The sequence below is a fragment of the Hibiscus syriacus genome, unplaced genomic scaffold (genome assembly GCF_006381635.1).
Source record: "Hibiscus syriacus cultivar Baekdansim isolate YM2019G1 unplaced genomic scaffold, ASM638163v2 tig00110576_pilon, whole genome shotgun sequence".
NCBI lineage: Eukaryota > Viridiplantae > Streptophyta > Magnoliopsida > Malvales > Malvaceae > Hibiscus > Hibiscus syriacus.
Genome location: NW_024062787.1, coordinates 289,743 through 307,352, shown reverse-complemented (window position 1 = coordinate 307,352; position 17,610 = coordinate 289,743). Strand labels below are relative to the sequence as shown.

At 35.5% G+C, this 17,610-nt stretch overlaps 2 protein-coding genes across 3 annotated transcripts; both read left to right on the top strand.

Moving 5' to 3' along the window:
- Nucleotides 1-1,733: 1,733 nt before the first annotated feature.
- LOC120133064 (autophagy-related protein 18a-like) lies at nucleotides 1,734-12,454 on the top strand. Of its 2 annotated transcripts, XM_039149722.1 has the most exons (6): nucleotides 1,734-2,697; nucleotides 3,174-3,372; nucleotides 3,962-4,088; nucleotides 4,619-4,708; nucleotides 11,300-11,312; nucleotides 12,443-12,454. In XM_039149722.1, coding segments are annotated over exons 1-5 (1,248 nt in total). In that variant the 5' UTR covers nucleotides 1,734-1,866; the 3' UTR covers nucleotides 11,301-11,312; nucleotides 12,443-12,454. The 2 variants fall into 2 exon arrangements, with proteins under 2 accessions (XP_039005653.1, XP_039005652.1); XM_039149721.1 differs by lacking the exons at nucleotides 11,300-11,312; nucleotides 12,443-12,454 and having other exon boundaries at nucleotides 4,619-4,848.
- Nucleotides 7,257-8,152, top strand: LOC120133066 (glutathione S-transferase F13-like). Its single transcript, XM_039149724.1, has 3 exons — nucleotides 7,257-7,409; nucleotides 7,489-7,537; nucleotides 7,621-8,152. The coding sequence occupies exons 1-3, from the start codon at nucleotides 7,263-7,265 to the stop codon at nucleotides 8,082-8,084; spliced, it is 660 nt and encodes a 219-aa protein (XP_039005655.1). The 5' UTR covers nucleotides 7,257-7,262; the 3' UTR covers nucleotides 8,085-8,152.
- Nucleotides 12,455-17,610: the final 5,156 nt, after the last annotated feature.

Genomic DNA, 17,610 nt, shown 5'->3' with positions numbered 1-17,610 from the left:
GACAATAAGCAAAAACCAAGGCAAGGAAAATAAGTTATGCAAGAGAAATGAAGACATTATTTGATTTTTCAAACAAAAAAGCCTGAAAGGTCAAGATACTCAAGATCCCACTTCTCACACTTCTTTGCGATGTTGTCAACATCAAAAGGTGGACGATAGCCTCAGTGAGAAGTGAGCCTTACCGCTTGGAGTGTTAGGGGAAAAAGATGAAAACAATAAGAGCTTATGTTAGAAAGTAAATCACTCATGCTTCAGTTGGCAGAACAACCCGAAAGAAACAGCTCTGATAGAGAGCAATTAAGTTAGTGACAGAAAGGGCGTTAAGACCATATGCCTGGCCATAATTAGAATTCAAGAGAAAAAACAATTCTTCAAGACATGGGATAGAGAGGACCTGATGACATATAATGATCAGATTGTTCCCCAGAAGATGCAAGCCTAAATTTCTTGAGTTACTACATTGATGTCAAGGCATGGTCTATTCGAGGTTGATCAAGTGAAGAAAGATTGAGTTCTTCATTTTAGAATCATAAGAAGATTGATGATCAACATTTATGCATACAAGAACCACGTGCATTTAAATGCATTCATGTTGTCATACATATATGCATAATTTTACAGATATTCCAATAAAGGAATATAAAGAAGAGAAAATTAGAATTCAAGCCTTAAATGGAGGGAATTACAATCAAAGGGGTAGAACCTTAATAATTGAGGAGCCCAATCCACAGAACAATCATTACTTTGAATCGGGGCATGTTCGATATGATGTTTTCAAATGGATTTTTAAAGAAGCCAAGTTTGATTTTCAAAGGTTTCTTGATGATTAAGCCCTTCAATAAGTCTTTCGAGCATGATGATTTAAATCCTTCAGGTCATCTGTAAGTCTTTCGAATAAGGTGATAAGTCATTCGGACCATATATAAGACCTTTGAGCATGATGTCTTCATATGACATTTGAAAGTGAGAAAGTGATTTTCAAAGTTTCTCATTTAAAATTTATTTTAAAAATTAAAAAAAATCAAAATCAAAAATTGAAAAAATGAAAAATGAAAAATGAGAAAATAAATAAGGATAAATCCTTAAATGTGATAATTATATATATATATATATATATATATATATATATGTTTCTTTACAAGTCATCATTTATGAGATTATGGCTAACCAAATGAAAAGACTTCTATATGTACATGGAGGTAATTTGATTAGATTGAAGGATGTGACGATGAATTAGTGGAAGATCAAGGAAATACATTTAAGCCAAAGAGGACTGCAATCAGATCAAATAAAATTAGGTCATTATTTATCTTTATCACTTTTTTATTTTCATAACTAATAAAAAGGGATAAGGGGTGTGCTTACGCCACATTAATAAGGCGTGTTTCTTGTAACGCATCTCTCCATTTTCTCTCGAAAAGGATGTTATTTTTTTAAAAATAAAACAACCATTTGATTAGTTAGACGCTAATGACATCAACAACAACAATATTTGCAATACATTTAGGTGGTTCATAACTAGAAAATAAAGACAAAGGAATCGAAAGAGCAATCTGTACGAGAGAGTGAGCAGCTAAATTAATGTATAAAGGTGTCAAATCAATTTTTTTTAGTGATTTTTGGGTAAGATTGCCAATAATTAATGTTATAATAAAAATTAAAGTTTTATGGCGTATGAATTTGTTTGAACAGTTTTCTTTTTATATGTTCCGAAGTCTCCAATCCAAAAACAGCTGTCCTCCGATTACCAACAGGAAAACATCGTCAAACAATCAACCGCTTCTCGTCTCCTCTGTCCATCTGTTTCCTTTCCCCTTGCTCTTGTTTCTTGTTTTCTTTTTTAGCCTTCCCTATAAACATCCTTTCATGGCCACCCTCTCAGCTTATCCAACCCCAAACCCTAACCCTAATTTCCGTCCCTCGACAGACCAAACTGAGGCCGACCCTGAATCCCTCCCCCGCATGGAGCCTCACCCCTCTTCTGACCCCAACCCTATGCCCGCCTCGAATTCTAACCCTAATTTCAGCACTCCATCCGACGCAATTTCTCTTTCTGCGACGCCGCCCTCTCTTCTCCACCTCTCCTTCAACCAGGACCACGGTTGCTTCGCCGTCGGCATTGACCATGGCTTCCGGATCTACAATTGCGATCCATTCCGAGAAATCTTTCGCCGGGATTTTGATCGCGGGGGCGGTATTGGAGTCGTGGAGATGCTTTTTCGGTGTAATATTTTGGCTCTCGTTGGCGGTGGACCCGACCCGCAATACCCGCCGACTAAAGTTATGATCTGGGATGACCACCAGAGCCGATGCATCGGGGAGCTTTCGTTCCGTTCTGAAGTGAGATCGGTTCGGCTCCGGAGAGATAGAATAGTAGTCGTTTTGGAACAAAAGATATTCGTCTATAATTTTGCTGATTTGAAGCTTTTGCACCAGATTGAGACTATCGCGAATCCAAAGGGACTCTGCGCTGTCTCTCAGGGGTCTGGGTCCTTGGTTTTGGTTTGTCCTGGATTACAGAAGGGACAAGTTAGGGTTGAGCATTACGCCTCGAAGAGGACTAAGTTTATTATGGCTCATGATTCGAGAATTGCGTGCTTTGCACTCTCGCAGGATGGGCAGGTGCTTGCTACCGCTAGCACGAAAGGGACGCTGGTTCGAATTTATAATACTGTTGATGGTAGCTTGCTGCAAGAGGTATACCTTTTAATACTATTAACGCTATTTTGGAGCTGAATAAGGCAAATTTGGATTTTAATTTTTTATTAAGGTTTAAGTACAAGGTAATACCTGTTTGAAATATTTTTAGCCAATTGACACGCACACCCATCCCATAGATGCAGGCGCTCGAACTTGGAACCTATACTTTAGGGAGAACAACATTCACTTTACCATTGAGATATATAACGGGATCATAATTAAGTTTGTATTGAAGTAATCCTGCTGTTTCATGGCTTTCTACTAAGCTATCATGTAACGTGTTATGAGTGTTGAGAAATATTCATTTTGTTTTTATTTTCTGTATGTAGTTGGTGGAAGATATTTGAAAATTTTAATGCCTGTAGTGGTTTTTACATTTATGGGTTGCATTTGGATTCGGGAATGATTATCCCATTTACTTGGATTCAAAAACTTTGCTGGCATTCTGAAAGTATTCTTGTATATATTAATAGGTAAGGAGGGGTGCAGATAGAGCTGAAATTTATAGTCTGGCGTTCTCTTCAAATGCCCAGTGGTTAGCAGTTTCAAGTGACAAGGGCACAGTTCATGTTTTCAGCCTTAAGATTAATGGTGGATCTCTGAGTATTGACATGTCACAAAATGTGTCCGAACCTGTTACTTCACCGCATTCGTCTCTTTCTTTTATCAAGGGTAAAGTTCCCCCTTTTGCTGTTGTCATTGTTTCATACTGTGAATCTTCAAACAATTGTATTTGATTTCCTTTTCCTAGCATTAGATGGTCCAAATCCAATGGATTTTCTTATCAATATTTTTCTTGCAACGGAATAGAATATATCATGGACAAAAAATCATTGTCAATTGCCCCTTACGCCTTACACCTTCCTCTTTCTGGTTTCTGAGGTTATTGTGACCTTTGCACGAAAAACATAATTACATATTTTAGTTGGATGATGATGATGACCCGGCTGAGGAATTAGCATTCTAATCTTTGTGTAACAAGTTAGTGTCTTCTGTCACTGCTAGTCAATTGGCATTTAAGATAATGTCTTCAAAATTCAAGTGAGATGATGAGCATCTTTACTGTGGTTTTTTTGCTTATAAGAGAGTTACCAGCAAAGATACTCACGCTTAATGGAATGTGACAACTAACTAGATTATGTCATATATATATATATAGATATAGATATATATTAGAAATTATGCATTTTTATACAAATTTTCTTTTTGGATTTTTGGGAGCTGACTTGCACAGCGTCTAAAATTGGCTTTCTGCTTGCAGGTGTGTTACCCAAGTACTTCAGCTCAGAGTGGTCAGTGGCCCAGTTCCGCCTGGTTGAAGGTTCTCAGTACATTGTTGCTTTTGGTCACCAAAAGCATACGGTGGTAATTCTTGGTATTGATGGAAGGTAAGAAAAATGAAATACTTACTAACAGGGATTATTAAAAATTGGTTGTAGCAACTATTCTTGACTTTTAGGGCAGCTTAGAAGTATGTACTTTAGTAAACATGCTTGGTAAATTAGTCAATGATTTTGACACGTTAGTTGTTGATGATCCACTTTCCTAGAGTAAATTGTTGATAGAATACCATCATGTGTGTGAAATTTCATCGGCATATTCTCAGAGGACTTTGACACTCTTTTCCTATGCTTTCCCACCCTGTCCATCTCGCAGGGATGGATAGAGGGGTGGTAGTCATTTTATTTGAAAATTTCAAATGATCATATATTTTAGATTTTTTTGTATTTTTTATTGATATTTTGTTTTTGCTCTACCTAAAATGTTATAAGTTTATCCCTCCTAAAATTTTAGAAGGTCATCCCTATTATAAAATCTTGTGTCTGTATGTGTGTTATTGCATTTATTGCTTTCGTTTTAGTTTGTTATATTGTTGAATGAGATAAAAGGCGACTGAATGGTGGGATTATTGATGAAGCTTCTACCGATGCCAATTCGACCCGGTGAATGGTGGGGAAATGACGCAGCTGGAATATCACAACTTTCTGAAACCCGAGGCAGCTTTCTGATGTGTGGCGTTTATTTCGTATAAAAATATGTAATTTGTAAATATTCTAAACTTTAGCTTTGTAAAGTTGGGCGTAACACCCCCACTCCCATAAATAAATTTCAACTCTTCATTGTTTAATTTAATTCCCTTTTCATAACCAATTTACGATTCTACACGTTTATATTACCACTTTAGGTAATAAAGTGTGACTGGGCAGTAGGCCCGTTTAATTTGTTGCACTAATCAAATTTGATTCGAATTTTAAATTAAAAAAATTGAAGTTTCACTCAATTTAAAAATTTTTGACCTAAAATTTTCAAATTCGATTCCAAAAAAATTAAAACTTGATTTGAGTTAAAAAATTAAATTGAAAATATTTTCAGACTTATTTTGATTGAAGTTTAAATTTTAGTTTAGTCTAATTTTAAACTTAAATTCAAACTTGGAGTTTAAGTACATAAAAATCTTATATTGTATTCATTTTTAGTAGAAATAATATAAATAAATTAATAATTTAATTTAAAATTTTAATATAACAATATTTTTAAAATTACTAGTAATTTTTTTAAAATTGAATATTAAGTAACTCGTTTTAATTAATTAAAATTTGAATTAAATTTAAACTCAAGTTGGATTTGTATAATTTAAGTATTAACCATTAAATAAAACTGAAATAAATCATTATTTTTACAGCTCTGGATATAGATGATAACCGAAAGCTGTGGATTCTCCTCGTATTTATAAATGTCGGAATAACATAATCAAATCTAGGGGTGTTCAAATTTCGTTTTAGCCGAATTAATCGATTGAATCGAATTAATTCGGTTAATTCGGTCGGTTAACGAATTAGTTCGGTCGGATAACGGTTAACTATTTTTTTGATATTCGGTTAACGGTTAATTCGGTTCGAAATCGATTATTTAACCGAATTAACCTTTAAATATAAATATATAATTATATAACTCAGCCCATCAGCCGACCCAATGCCCAATCCATTTAAAACTCATTTAAAACTCAAATCAATTTAAATTAATTAAAATAATCTCAAAACTAAATGTAAAACTCAAATCAATTTTAATTAATTAGATATTGTAATTTTTTTAATTAAAAAATATTAAATTCGAAATTTTAAAAAAAAATCAACCGAAATTTATTCGGTTCGATTAATACTTTCATAAAAAAATTTGATTCCGTTAAAAGTTAAAAAAAAAATTTAGATTAATTCAATTAAGGATATTTCGATTCGGTCAGTCATCATTTTAACGAATGAACACCCCTAAACAAATCTCAAGACGATGCTTTGCTTTGTCATTTCACCATTTTCATGGTTTTTTATTTGTAGCACTGAAAACTGTGGTTTGACCACACTGTCATTATGCTAATCTTTTAATTAACAAATAATTAACTGTGTCAGATTAGACTTTCTTCTCCTTGTAATATTTGGACTAAAATCATAAAAGGTATTGTTAAAGGGTAAATTCATCTCTTCAAATTTCAACTCGTCTATTCATTACTTTAAAAAACGGTATTTGACCAAGATCTTGAAGATTGCATTCAATACATCGAGGTGACTCAGTGTATCCCAAAGTGCTTCAAAATTTGCAATAATTCCCCATAAATATATGACCTATATATATATGAAAATTTTACATAATTCACATTAAGTCGTTCCTTAAAATTTTATTTTATTTATAATTCAAATACTTTTATTTATAATTTATTTTCAACTTTAAAATTTTATAAACCTATACTTCAAAATTTTATAATTCTACTCTCAAAATAAAATTTGAGTCCGTAAAAATATACATGGATAAATTACAAGGTTAGTACTTAAATTATTAATTTTATTTTTTTTGAGTACCTAAACTTTCATTTATTTCAAAATCATACTTGACGTTTATTTTCTATTTCATATTAGTACGTATCATTAAAAACTTAAAGGAACTTATGCACGAGGTATTTTTCTATAGCTAAATTATATCATTTATCACTTAATTATTTTTCATTCCTATTTTAGTCACTAAAGTTAAAAAAATTTCAATTTAACCACTCAACTTTCAAATTGCTCATGTTTTAATAACTCTCATTTATTTTTTTAATAATTTTGTGACATTTATTATTATTATTATTATATTAATATATAATTAAAAAATAAATTTTAAAATTAAAGTGATTAAATTAGGAGTGATTTAAAAGTTAAGTAATTAAATTAGAAAAAAAAACTTCAGTTATCAAAATAGGAGTGAGAACATAGTTGAGTGAAGAATGATGTAATTTACCCTAATAAAGTACCATGTTGTAACATTTCCTTTAAATTTTTAATGGTGAGGTACCAAAATAAAATAAAAAATAAATGAAAGTTTAGATATTAAAACAAAATAAAATAAATAGTTTAGATACTAAATATGTAATTTACCGTATATATATATATATGGAGGCTAATGCAAGATAGTCATCAATTGCAGACTTTGTATCATATAAAGAAGTACAGCCTCCAACCTTTTATGCGCACTTCATCTCTTCCAGCTTCCTTCCTTACTTCGTCTCCTTTCTCTTTTCACTCTTAAAACAAATGGCACTCAAGTTGTATGGGGCTGCCTTGTCCCCCTGCACTTCTCGTGTAATGACCTGCTTGCATGAGAAGGAAGCAGATTTCGAGCTCGTCCCCGTCGACCTTTTCGTCGGTGAACACAAGCAACTTCCTTTCTTAGCCAAGAATGTAAATTCATAGTATTATTCCTTAATTTCATCGTGACTATTCATTATAAGTATTTCATAACTTTTTTATGATATTGCAGCCCTTCGGTCAGATTCCAGTGCTAGATGATGGCGATCTCAGTCTTTTGGGTACACCGTCACTATTATCACTTCATGATACAAATAGAAAAGAAGTTGTGTTGAGCATTGTTTTGTATGTGTTTATGTATCAGAATCAAGAGCAATTTCAGAGTATGTTGCTGAAAAGTTCAAGGAAACCGGCAACGATCTCATCAGGCACCAAAGCTTTAAAGAAGCTGCCGAGGTCAAAGTGTGGATGGAGGTCGAATCCCAGCACTACCACCCTGAGATTTCCCCGATTATTTTCCAGTTCTTCGCCGCACCTCTCCAGGGAAAATCCCCCGATCAAGCAATCATCGACGAGAACGCCGCGAAGCTCGGCAAAGTACTCGACGCATATGAAGACAAACTCGGACGAACCAAGTACTTAGCTGGTGATTTTTACAGCTTGGCCGATTTGTTCCACTTGTCTTTTACTTACTATTTCATGAAAACTCCTTGTGCTGATCTGATAAATGATCGCCCACACGTTAAAGCTTGGTGGGAAGATATTTCTTCCAGGCCTGCTTTCCAGAAGGTGGCTTCGGCTATGAATTTTGGAGAGAATGGGAACTGATGATCGTAATTTTTGTTTTTTGTTTTTTTAATGAAATTCCATCTGGTTTTGGTGTTGTTGGTTTGTTTTGTTTTTGAAATTGTAATGATTTTTTTTTCTTCAAAATTTGGTGCTTGTTATTTACTATGTTATGTGATTATTACAGTAATATCTTGAGACAAGATGCAGAAGATTCTTCTGATCTCAATATTTGACTGTATGAACTGCTAATTATGAGGTATTTTGTTTGATATATGTTGGGGATTGTGATGCAATTTTCTCGAGGTGATCTGGCGTAACCCATGATGCTATCCATACATCTTCATGAATTTAAAAATGAAGGGTAAAATACATTCCAAGTCCATTTGTTAGTATCAGTCAAGTTATAAAAGGATCACATTTTTAAAAACGTTATAATTTAGATAATTAATTAAAATTAGTAAACAATTAAATATTAGATGAAATGGTTAATATAATAATAATTTTAATTTTAAAAAATTATGTTTTTAAGTGAAAGTATTTATTAGACATGTATATCATGATCAGCCACTTGTGGAACCACGTGTTTTGATTGTTGCTCGTCTAATGAATAAAGTATTCCATAAAAGCTATTTCTTGCTCATCAAGCTGTAGAGTTTTTCCACAAACCGACTTGAGCATGAGAAAATCATAGGTGGTAGAAAAGGGTGAGCTTGTGGGTTTCCTTTAAATAACCCTAATCACTTGGTGTAAAGAATGGTTCTGTCATTATGCAGTGTGCACAAAGAAGCTTGATTTTGTTTGAATCCAACAGCTGCCACCTTGACCTAAGCTATTATGAGATCGTTATGAAATTAGTTGGTTGGACCACATCCATAATGTCAAAAAAAAAAAATTAACCACAACTGCAGTAAATTGCTTCCATCCAACGGCTCAGAGAAAAATCTTGAAATTTGAGTTTGTTCTCAGGCTGGGAATCCATTATTTTTCTTGTCTAGGAAAATGAGCCTAGGGAAACCCTAAGACCCAACATGGATTTTAATCCCATGTTTCATCAAAACGCTCACTTTTTCTCATATCAGCAAATCGGACAGCACAATAAAGTAACTGTTAGCTGGCTCCAACTCTACATGGAAGCAGTCCAAATTTGCATGTATTGTACAAGCAGCAAGCAATGATCCACATGGACCTCGCCAAAGCTCAAAAGGCAGGTCCTGAGACCATCATCCTTAAGTGCCAAGAGATCAATTTTACATGCATAATGACAAATAAGCAACTGGATATTTTGCCATATGTATCTGCGAAACGCCTAAACCCCGAATGATTACATGCATAAAGCACCACAGCATTCAAGGTTAAAGCCATCTTGTTCCCCACCTTAATAAACCATCAAACCCCGCTATGTATTGCAGGTTCAGCACATTCTTGTGAGTTTATTTCAAGAAATCACAGAACTGAGTTGGGCAAAAAGGGTAGGCTTTTTCATAGGATATTGAAACTCCTTTCGGTCAGTACCGTGGGTTGGTACTATGATACCAATACACTAGATACGCTTGCTTAACGATGGCCATCATAAACGTTTTAATTGTATTTTGAATAGATAAGGTATCAATCCCCGTGTACAAAACCATAGGCTTATTCCAGAGTTAGAAGAAGAGAGATAAAGCAAGATCGAGTAAAAATGATGATAGTATGGTTAACCGGAGGAATCGCATTGGTCAAGTCAAGTCTATGATACCTTTTATGCCACAATAACACTTTGGTTGTTGATGTTGATCTTTATATACTGTGTACTATTTTCTTTGTTTAACATTTTATTTTATTTCAGAATAATCATTTATGGTATCACACGCTCATCAATTAAGAATGTGATTTTTAAAGGGTTTGAACCCAAAATCTAAGAATATAGCTCAACCATTAGATCAAGATATAAATTTTACTTCTTTTAGCAATATATATTTAAATAACACATTATATAATCTCAACTTCAAAGTCAACTGGTTCACGATGTGTGAGATCTACAATCTTACACAGACCAATTTTACTTGCAAGGGAAGATGTTGATGGGGCTCCAACATATTTTGGAGAAGGCCCTAATATTTGTAGAAGAATATGCTGAGCTGTTTCTTTTTTCTAATTGTTGCAATCTCGTTTAAGTATATATTAAAGTTGTAATTCTATAAATTGGGTAACTAGCGGAGATTCAAATTACGGTCACATTTTCGGTTATGTCTCATTTACTGCTATTGCGGCCATAGCTTGTATATCGGAAGGTAACACTCTCATTATTTCTATTTCGCGAGCGCTATCGCGATCGCAAACCGCTATTTAAAACTCTGGTAATTAGTATTAGTCTATATTTATATTCATGCGCGGTTTTTCATAATTTTAATTAGTGGCCTCTAAAGCTGCATGTGTGATGTTAATTTCAGTGATTCAAGTTACATGGCAAAACACTTTTATTCATTTTCATTGACTTCCATAAGTTACATGCCGTACTAGATTCCACAAGATTTTTTTCATTTAAAGTTGCATCATATCCATCTGGCATTTTGTTGTTTAATTTGCCTCGTTCTATTTTTCAATATGTAATTCCAGAGTAGCCATCATCTCATGGCCCTGCATTATTCTGCAACTCGCCACTAGAAGCATGCCATAAGTCTTTCATTGAACTGGTTTTTGTTTTTGTCTTAAGTATACCGTATAACATTTTTTTACTCGTGACAAAAATTTTATTTAGGGAAGACACACTGGACGACACCAGAATTTTAATTTAAAGAACAAAGTGTAATTAACAATAAAAAAAGATAAAATTAAAATAAATCAAAATTTAAAGGATTAAATAAGTAATCCTCTCTATATTCCTTAATGATAAAAAATAGGGACAGTGGCCCCCTAAGCTTCTACATATAGCTCCGTCATTGTGGACACATATGTTGTGTAATTCGGGTTAATTTCCACCAATAATAGATTCACCTTCGAAACTATTATCTAGGTGACTAGTGTGAAAACGATTGTACTAAAAATCACCCCAAGGTATATTCCCAGGAAAGAGGAGAGGTCACAATGGTCCCTCTTAAAACCCACTTTCCTTAGACAGAACTATCAAGACAAGTAATTTTAATAGGACAATAATTAACAACAACTATACCCGACAATAGATATTAAATAGACATAAAAGAGAACACCAAAATATTTCACTAATAGAGGAAATATTACAAAGAGAGAAAGAATACAAATAGCCTTTAATATAGAAGAAGACTTATATTTGTGGGATGATTAACTAAGGAGGAGGATGGCTTTATTTATAACAAAAGAATTTCCCCTCCTCCTTATACACAACCAATGTGGGACTTTGCCAAAAGCCAATAAATTTCCACCTTGGCAAATTCCACACACATCTCTAAAAAACAATCTTTTAATTTGTAACAATATTGACCAAGTCTAAACAATGTTTAAACTTGACCGCAGTTACCACTTTTGTCAACATATCAGCAGGATTCTCAGTGGTCCGAATCTTCTGGATTATGACTCCACCTTCTTTTAGAATCTCTCGTACAAAGTGATATCGAACATCAATGTGCTTCGTCCTTGCATGGTAAACCTGGTTCTTTGCTAAATGAATAGCACTCTGACTGTCATAGTGCACTTTGATGTGCTTTTGTTCCATTCCCAATTCACCAAGCAACCCTTGAAGCCAAATTGCCTCTTTCACAGCCTCTGTAGCTACCATATACTCTGCCTCTGTAGTAGACAAAGCCACTGTTGACTGTAAGGTGGACTTCCAACTGACTGGTGCCTTTGCAAATGTAAACACATAACCAGTAGTTGATCGACGCTTGTCCAAATCACATGCATAGTCTGAATCACAATACCCAACTACACATTGACCGTCTTGTTTGTCCTGCTGAAAGACCAAACCAACATCTACGGTGTTCAGAATATACCGCAGAATCCATTTCACAGCTTGCCAATGCTCCTTTCCAGGATCATGCATATACATGCTCACAACCCCAACTGCCTGTGAAATATCAGGTCTCGTACACACCATTGCATACATCAAGCTACCAACAACACTTGCATACGGATTCTGACATGTATTCCCGTTCTGCATCATCCTTAGGTGACATTGATGCACCGAGCTTGAAATGAGGAGCAAGAGGTGTACTAACTGGTTTTGACATATCATTTATGCCAAAACGTTTTAGTACCTTCCTCAGATATTCTTTCTAAGACAAACAAAGCCTCCTCAATTTCTTATCCCTTGATATCTCCATGCCTAGAATCTTCTACGCTTCACCAAGATCCTTCATCTCAAACTCCCTGTTCAATTGAGTCTTTAGTTTCGCAATTTTTGTCTGACTCCTGGAAGCTATCAACATATCATCAACATAAAGAAGAAGATATATATAGGATCCGTCTTCTAGCTCGCGTAAATACACACAATGATCATATTTGCTTCTTGTGTACTTCTGCCCTATCATAAACTTGTCAAATCGCTTGTACCACTGCCTTGGAGATTGCTTCAATCCGTACAACGATTTTTCTAATTTGCAAACCATCTCTTCTTTTTTAGCAACTTTGAATCCATCTGGCTGAGTCATGTAGATCTCCTCATCCAAGTCTCCATGTAAAAATGCAGTTTTTACATCTATCTGAACTAGTTCCAAATCCAACTATGCTACCAAAGCCAACAAAATTCTGATGGAGGAATGTTTTACAACTGGAGAAAATACTTCATTATAATCAACTCCCTCCGTTTGAGCGTAGCCTTTAGCCACCAATCTTGCTTTGTAGCGGATGTTATTCTTGTCAAGAAATCCATCTTTCTTTGCATATACCCACTTGCACCCAATTGCCTTCTTTCCCTTCGGAAGACTAGCTAGTTTCCACATCTGATTCTTTTGAAGGGATTGCATTTCTTCATTCATGGCGATCCTCCACTTTTTATGTTCTGAACTTTGAACTGCTTCATTAAAAGTGGCAGGAACGTCATCAATTGCAATTGGTGATGCAAAAGAGACCATATCATCATAACGAGCAGGTTGTCTAATGGTCCTCTTTCCCTTTCTGAGTGTAATTGATTCATGTTGCTGTGGAGGTTCTTGGGTCTGAACCTCTTCTTCATCTGACTCTTCTTCTACCATAGGAGAGTCAACATCAGTTTCTTTACTGGTTGGGACAATCTTGCTTCCTTCAAACTCCACCTGTTTGGGAGTTCCATCTGTCTGGTCTAATTTTTCTGAAGTCACCTTTCTCAACATGGTAGATTCATCAAAGGTAACATCCCTGCTGAAGATTATTTTCTTTTTTTCTGGACACCAAAGACGATAGCCTTTCACACCAGAGGTGATCCCCATAAAGATCGCATTCTTTGCTCTTGGATCCAGCTTTGACTCCTTAACATGGTAGTATACAGTGGAACCAAACACATGTAAGGAATCATAATCTGTAGCAAGTACTCCAAACCATTTCTCTAATGGTGTTTTACCACCAATAGCAGTCGATGGTAAGCGGTTGACAAGGTGACAAGCATAGACCAAAGCCTCAGCCCAAAATTCTTTGCCTAACCCAGCATTAGACAACATACACCGAACCTTCTCCACTAATGTCCGGTTCATACGCTCTGCCACCCCCATTCTGTTGTGGTGTACATCTGACAGTGAAGTGCCTGACAATACCTTCCTCTTCACAGACTTTTAGAAATGGATCATTTTTGTACTCTCCACCATTGTCTGTACGGAGACGTTTGATTTTTCTGCCTGTTTGAGTCTCCATCATATTTTTCCATTTAAGGAAAAATCCTAGCACCTCATCCTTTGTCTTCATTGGATACACCCAAACTCTCCGGGAAAAATCATCAACAAAGGTAACATAATAGTGTGTTCCTCCCAATGAAGTTTTCTTGGAAGTCCCCCATACATCTGAATGAACATAATCCAAAATACCTTTAGTATCATGGATTGTTGTTCCAAATTTCACCCTCGTCTTCTTCCCTTTGATGCAATGCTCACAAAAAGCTAATTTGCAAGTCCGAGCACCCTTCAATAATCCTTGATCTATGAGTAATTTCAAGGATTTTTCACCAACATGCCCCAAGCGCATATGCCATAACCTGGTTGCTTCTGACTCATGTTCATCAGTAGAAGCTGCCACTGCTGCTGTCCCAACAATTGTACTACCCAGAAAGTAATACACATTGTTTCTTTTTCGGATTCCCTTCATTATCACCAGTGCACCAAAGATAATCCTCATAATCCCATCTTTTTCCCTCACTTCTAAACCTTTTGACTCTAAGGTTCCCACAGAGATGAGATTTCTCATTAAATCTGGTACATAATGGACACCTGTTAAGGTTCTGATTGATCCATCCTGATTCCTCAAGCGAATTGAACCAATCCCAAGTGTGTCAAGAGGGGAATTATTTGCTGTGTAGACAATTCCACCTTTTAGTTCTTTAAAATCAAAGAACCATTCTCTATTGGGGGTCATATGGTGGCTACAAGCTGAATCTAACAGCCATGAACTGGAACAGCTGGTTGATGGCGTAGCAGCGAATGCGAAATCTGAATCTGCATCATCATACTCGGCCACATTTGATTTTGAGACAGCCTTCCCCCTTTCAGGTTTGCCTTTATTCTTTAGCCTGGGACATTCTTTCTTCCAGTGCCCTTTTTCTCGACAAAAGGCACATTCATCTTTGTTCAATCTGGACTTTACTTCGATCTCCCTCTGCTTCCTTTATTCTGACTCTTCGAACGACCTCTAACAACAAGAGCTTTTGCTTCGACACTTGTGTTTTCTTGTTTGTCTTTCTTTCTCAATTCATAACTATACGAGGCAGCAGTTACTTCACTGAGAGACACATCAACCTTCCCATGAAGTAGAGTAGTTTCAAGATACTCAAACTCATCAGGAAGTGATCCCATCAACATCAGAGCCATATCTTCGTCTTCAAAAGTCACGTCCATATTCATCAGATCAGTCACCAGCTGATTAAAGCTAGTAATGTGATCATTCATAGTGGTACCTGATACATAGTTGAAGCGGAACAATCTCTTTTTCATGTAGAGTTTGTTCTGATCGCTTTTCTTCAAAAATTTCTCCTCCAGTGCCTTCCACAATTTACTTGCAGAAGTTTCCTTAGAAAATGTATACTTCTGCTCTCTAGAAAGACACGATCGAATAGTACCACATGTCATTCTATTGATCCTCTTCCATTCTTTCTCATCAACATCATCTAGTTTCTCTCCTTCAATAGCAATGTCTAGACCCTGCTGAAATAGGACATCTAGAACCTCACTTTGCCACATGCCGAAATGACCGGTGCCATCAAAAATATCCACTACAAATCTAACATTTGTCACAGCATTTCTTGCCAAAATTGAAGATGAAGAAGTGTCTGTCATTTCTGCTACAAATTCTATTTAATAGCTGCCAATGCAGAATGTCAATTATCCCAATGAAATTTTTTTTGATGTGGAAGATCAGCCTAAGCCGCAACCACAGAGCATACTAAAATAAACCAAGAGCGCTGATACCAATTGTTGTGTAATTCGGGTTAATTTCCACCAATAACAGATTCACCTTCGAAACTGTTATCTAGGTGACTAGTGTGAAAACGATTGTACTAAAAATCACCCCAATGTATATTCCCAGGAAAAAGGAGGGGTCACAATGGTCCCTCTTAAAACCCACTTTCCTTAGACAGAACTACCAAGACAAGTAATTTTAATAGGACAATAATTAACAATAACTATACCCGACAATAGCTATTAAATAGACATAAAAGAGAACACCAAAATATTTCACTAATAGAGGAAATATTGCAAAGAGAGAAAGAATACAAATAGCCTTTAATATAGAAGATGGCTTATATTTGTGGGATGATTAACTAAGGAGGAAGATGACTTTATTTATAACAAAAGAATTTCCCCTCCTCCTTATACACAGCCAATGTGAGACTTTGCCAAAAATCAACAACATATGTATTAATAATAGAATTTTTAGTATCGAGTAGGCATAAATAAAATTTTAAGGTAGGTACCATAACTAAATAAAGAACTAACATAAAAAATTAGATTTCATGGTAGGTACGTCTCCACCTTGACTTACACATTGCGTCCGAAGTCATGTAAGTTTGTTGTGTCATTTTAAATATTGATCATTGATTGACTAATAATTTTCATCTATAAAAAGATTATTTGACTCGAAATGAAATATTGTATTAAAAGCATAGAGGGGACCTCTTTAATTTTATAAGTGACACAACATTATTATCGCAAATAAATATAAATAATTTTATGATAATACATTAATTGTTAATTTACAAACTCTTAAATCTTTGTTGAATTTACTAAACTCTCATAACTATCTCTCAACTTAAACTATACTCGCATCAGTCTATATTTATAATCATATAGAATCGACTTAAACAACGTTTCTAGCAACATGAATTGCCGTCATAGCATAGGTACCAGAAATATTTCCTTTTATATATATATATATATTGATGAAATGTACGATTTCATTAGCCAAGAAGACATACTGGAGAAAGATTAACACATGTCTCATTAAAAATATCCTTAACCTAAATGGAAGAAAATAGTACATGTGGTAATCTAAAATGCCAACAAGGAATCAAGCTACATAAACAAGCCAACCAAGTATTAACTAACAACATGGTTCGTCGTCATCAAGTCTTATTGTAGGAGTCTCTCGATCGACACCGGTGGGGAGGCATAAGTGATTTGATCCAAATTGTCAAAAGAGACGCCCTTCGCCAAAGCATCCACAACTTTGTTACCATTCCGAAGTACATGTTGAATTTGAACACATCAATTTCATCCTCTCAATTCGTTGAGATGCTAGTCAAGCGAGTGGATTCCATTATAATCCGATCTAAGAATATTTAACGCTTTCATACTATCAAACTCAAGAATAACTTATCGAAATCCCTTATCCCAAGCCAGATTAAGACCAACAAAGGCACCCCACAACTCAGCATCAGTAACCGAGCATGCACCAATAAACTTAGAAAACCCAAACAACCATCTTCCGGCACTATCTCTCGCAACCCTGCCACACCGAGCATAACTATCAGCTTATCTCCAAGCAGCAAATGAATTAAGTTTAATCCAAGAATTCGACGGAGGCACCCAAACTGAGGAACCACGGCAAATTGCAGCAGCTTGTAGGGTTAACTGGACAAGACGAGCACTACGTTCAATTATCATTCCAGCCACTTCCATAGGTGCCTAAAAAAATTTTGCATTGCGACCACGCCATAAGTTCCAGATCACTGCCGCAAACAACAACGGCCAGCCAGATGGATTCTTGGCAAAGTTCGAATCACCTTGTAAGTTCATGGCGATCCAATCTGAAATATCCATGGACAAGGAGTACATTTTGTTAGGCACGATCAGATCATTCCAAGTCTGATAAGTAGCTGGGCACCAACGTAAAACATGGTCGATGTCTTCACAAGCAGCCCCGTAAATAGAACAACTTGGATCATCAGCGAAGTGACGACAAGCGCGCTCATCATTTGTCATAAGCTTGCGGTGAC

Excerpts from the sequence above, each read along its gene's own strand:
- LOC120133064 (XM_039149722.1), top strand. The coding sequence starts at position 1,867 with ATGGCCACCCTCTCAGCTTATCCAACCCCAAACCCTAACCCTAATTTC. Across the intron at positions 2,698-3,173 it reads ATGGTAGCTTGCTGCAAGAG|GTAAGGAGGGGTGCAGATAG; the intron begins GTATACCTTTTA and ends ATATATTAATAG. Across the intron at positions 4,089-4,618 it reads ATTCTTGGTATTGATGGAAG|CTTCTACCGATGCCAATTCG; the intron begins GTAAGAAAAATG and ends TTATTGATGAAG.
- LOC120133066 (XM_039149724.1), top strand. The coding sequence starts at position 7,263 with ATGGCACTCAAGTTGTATGGGGCTGCCTTGTCCCCCTGCACTTCTCGT. Across the intron at positions 7,410-7,488 it reads TTCCTTTCTTAGCCAAGAAT|CCCTTCGGTCAGATTCCAGT; the intron begins GTAAATTCATAG and ends ATGATATTGCAG. Across the intron at positions 7,538-7,620 it reads TGGCGATCTCAGTCTTTTGG|AATCAAGAGCAATTTCAGAG; the intron begins GTACACCGTCAC and ends TTTATGTATCAG.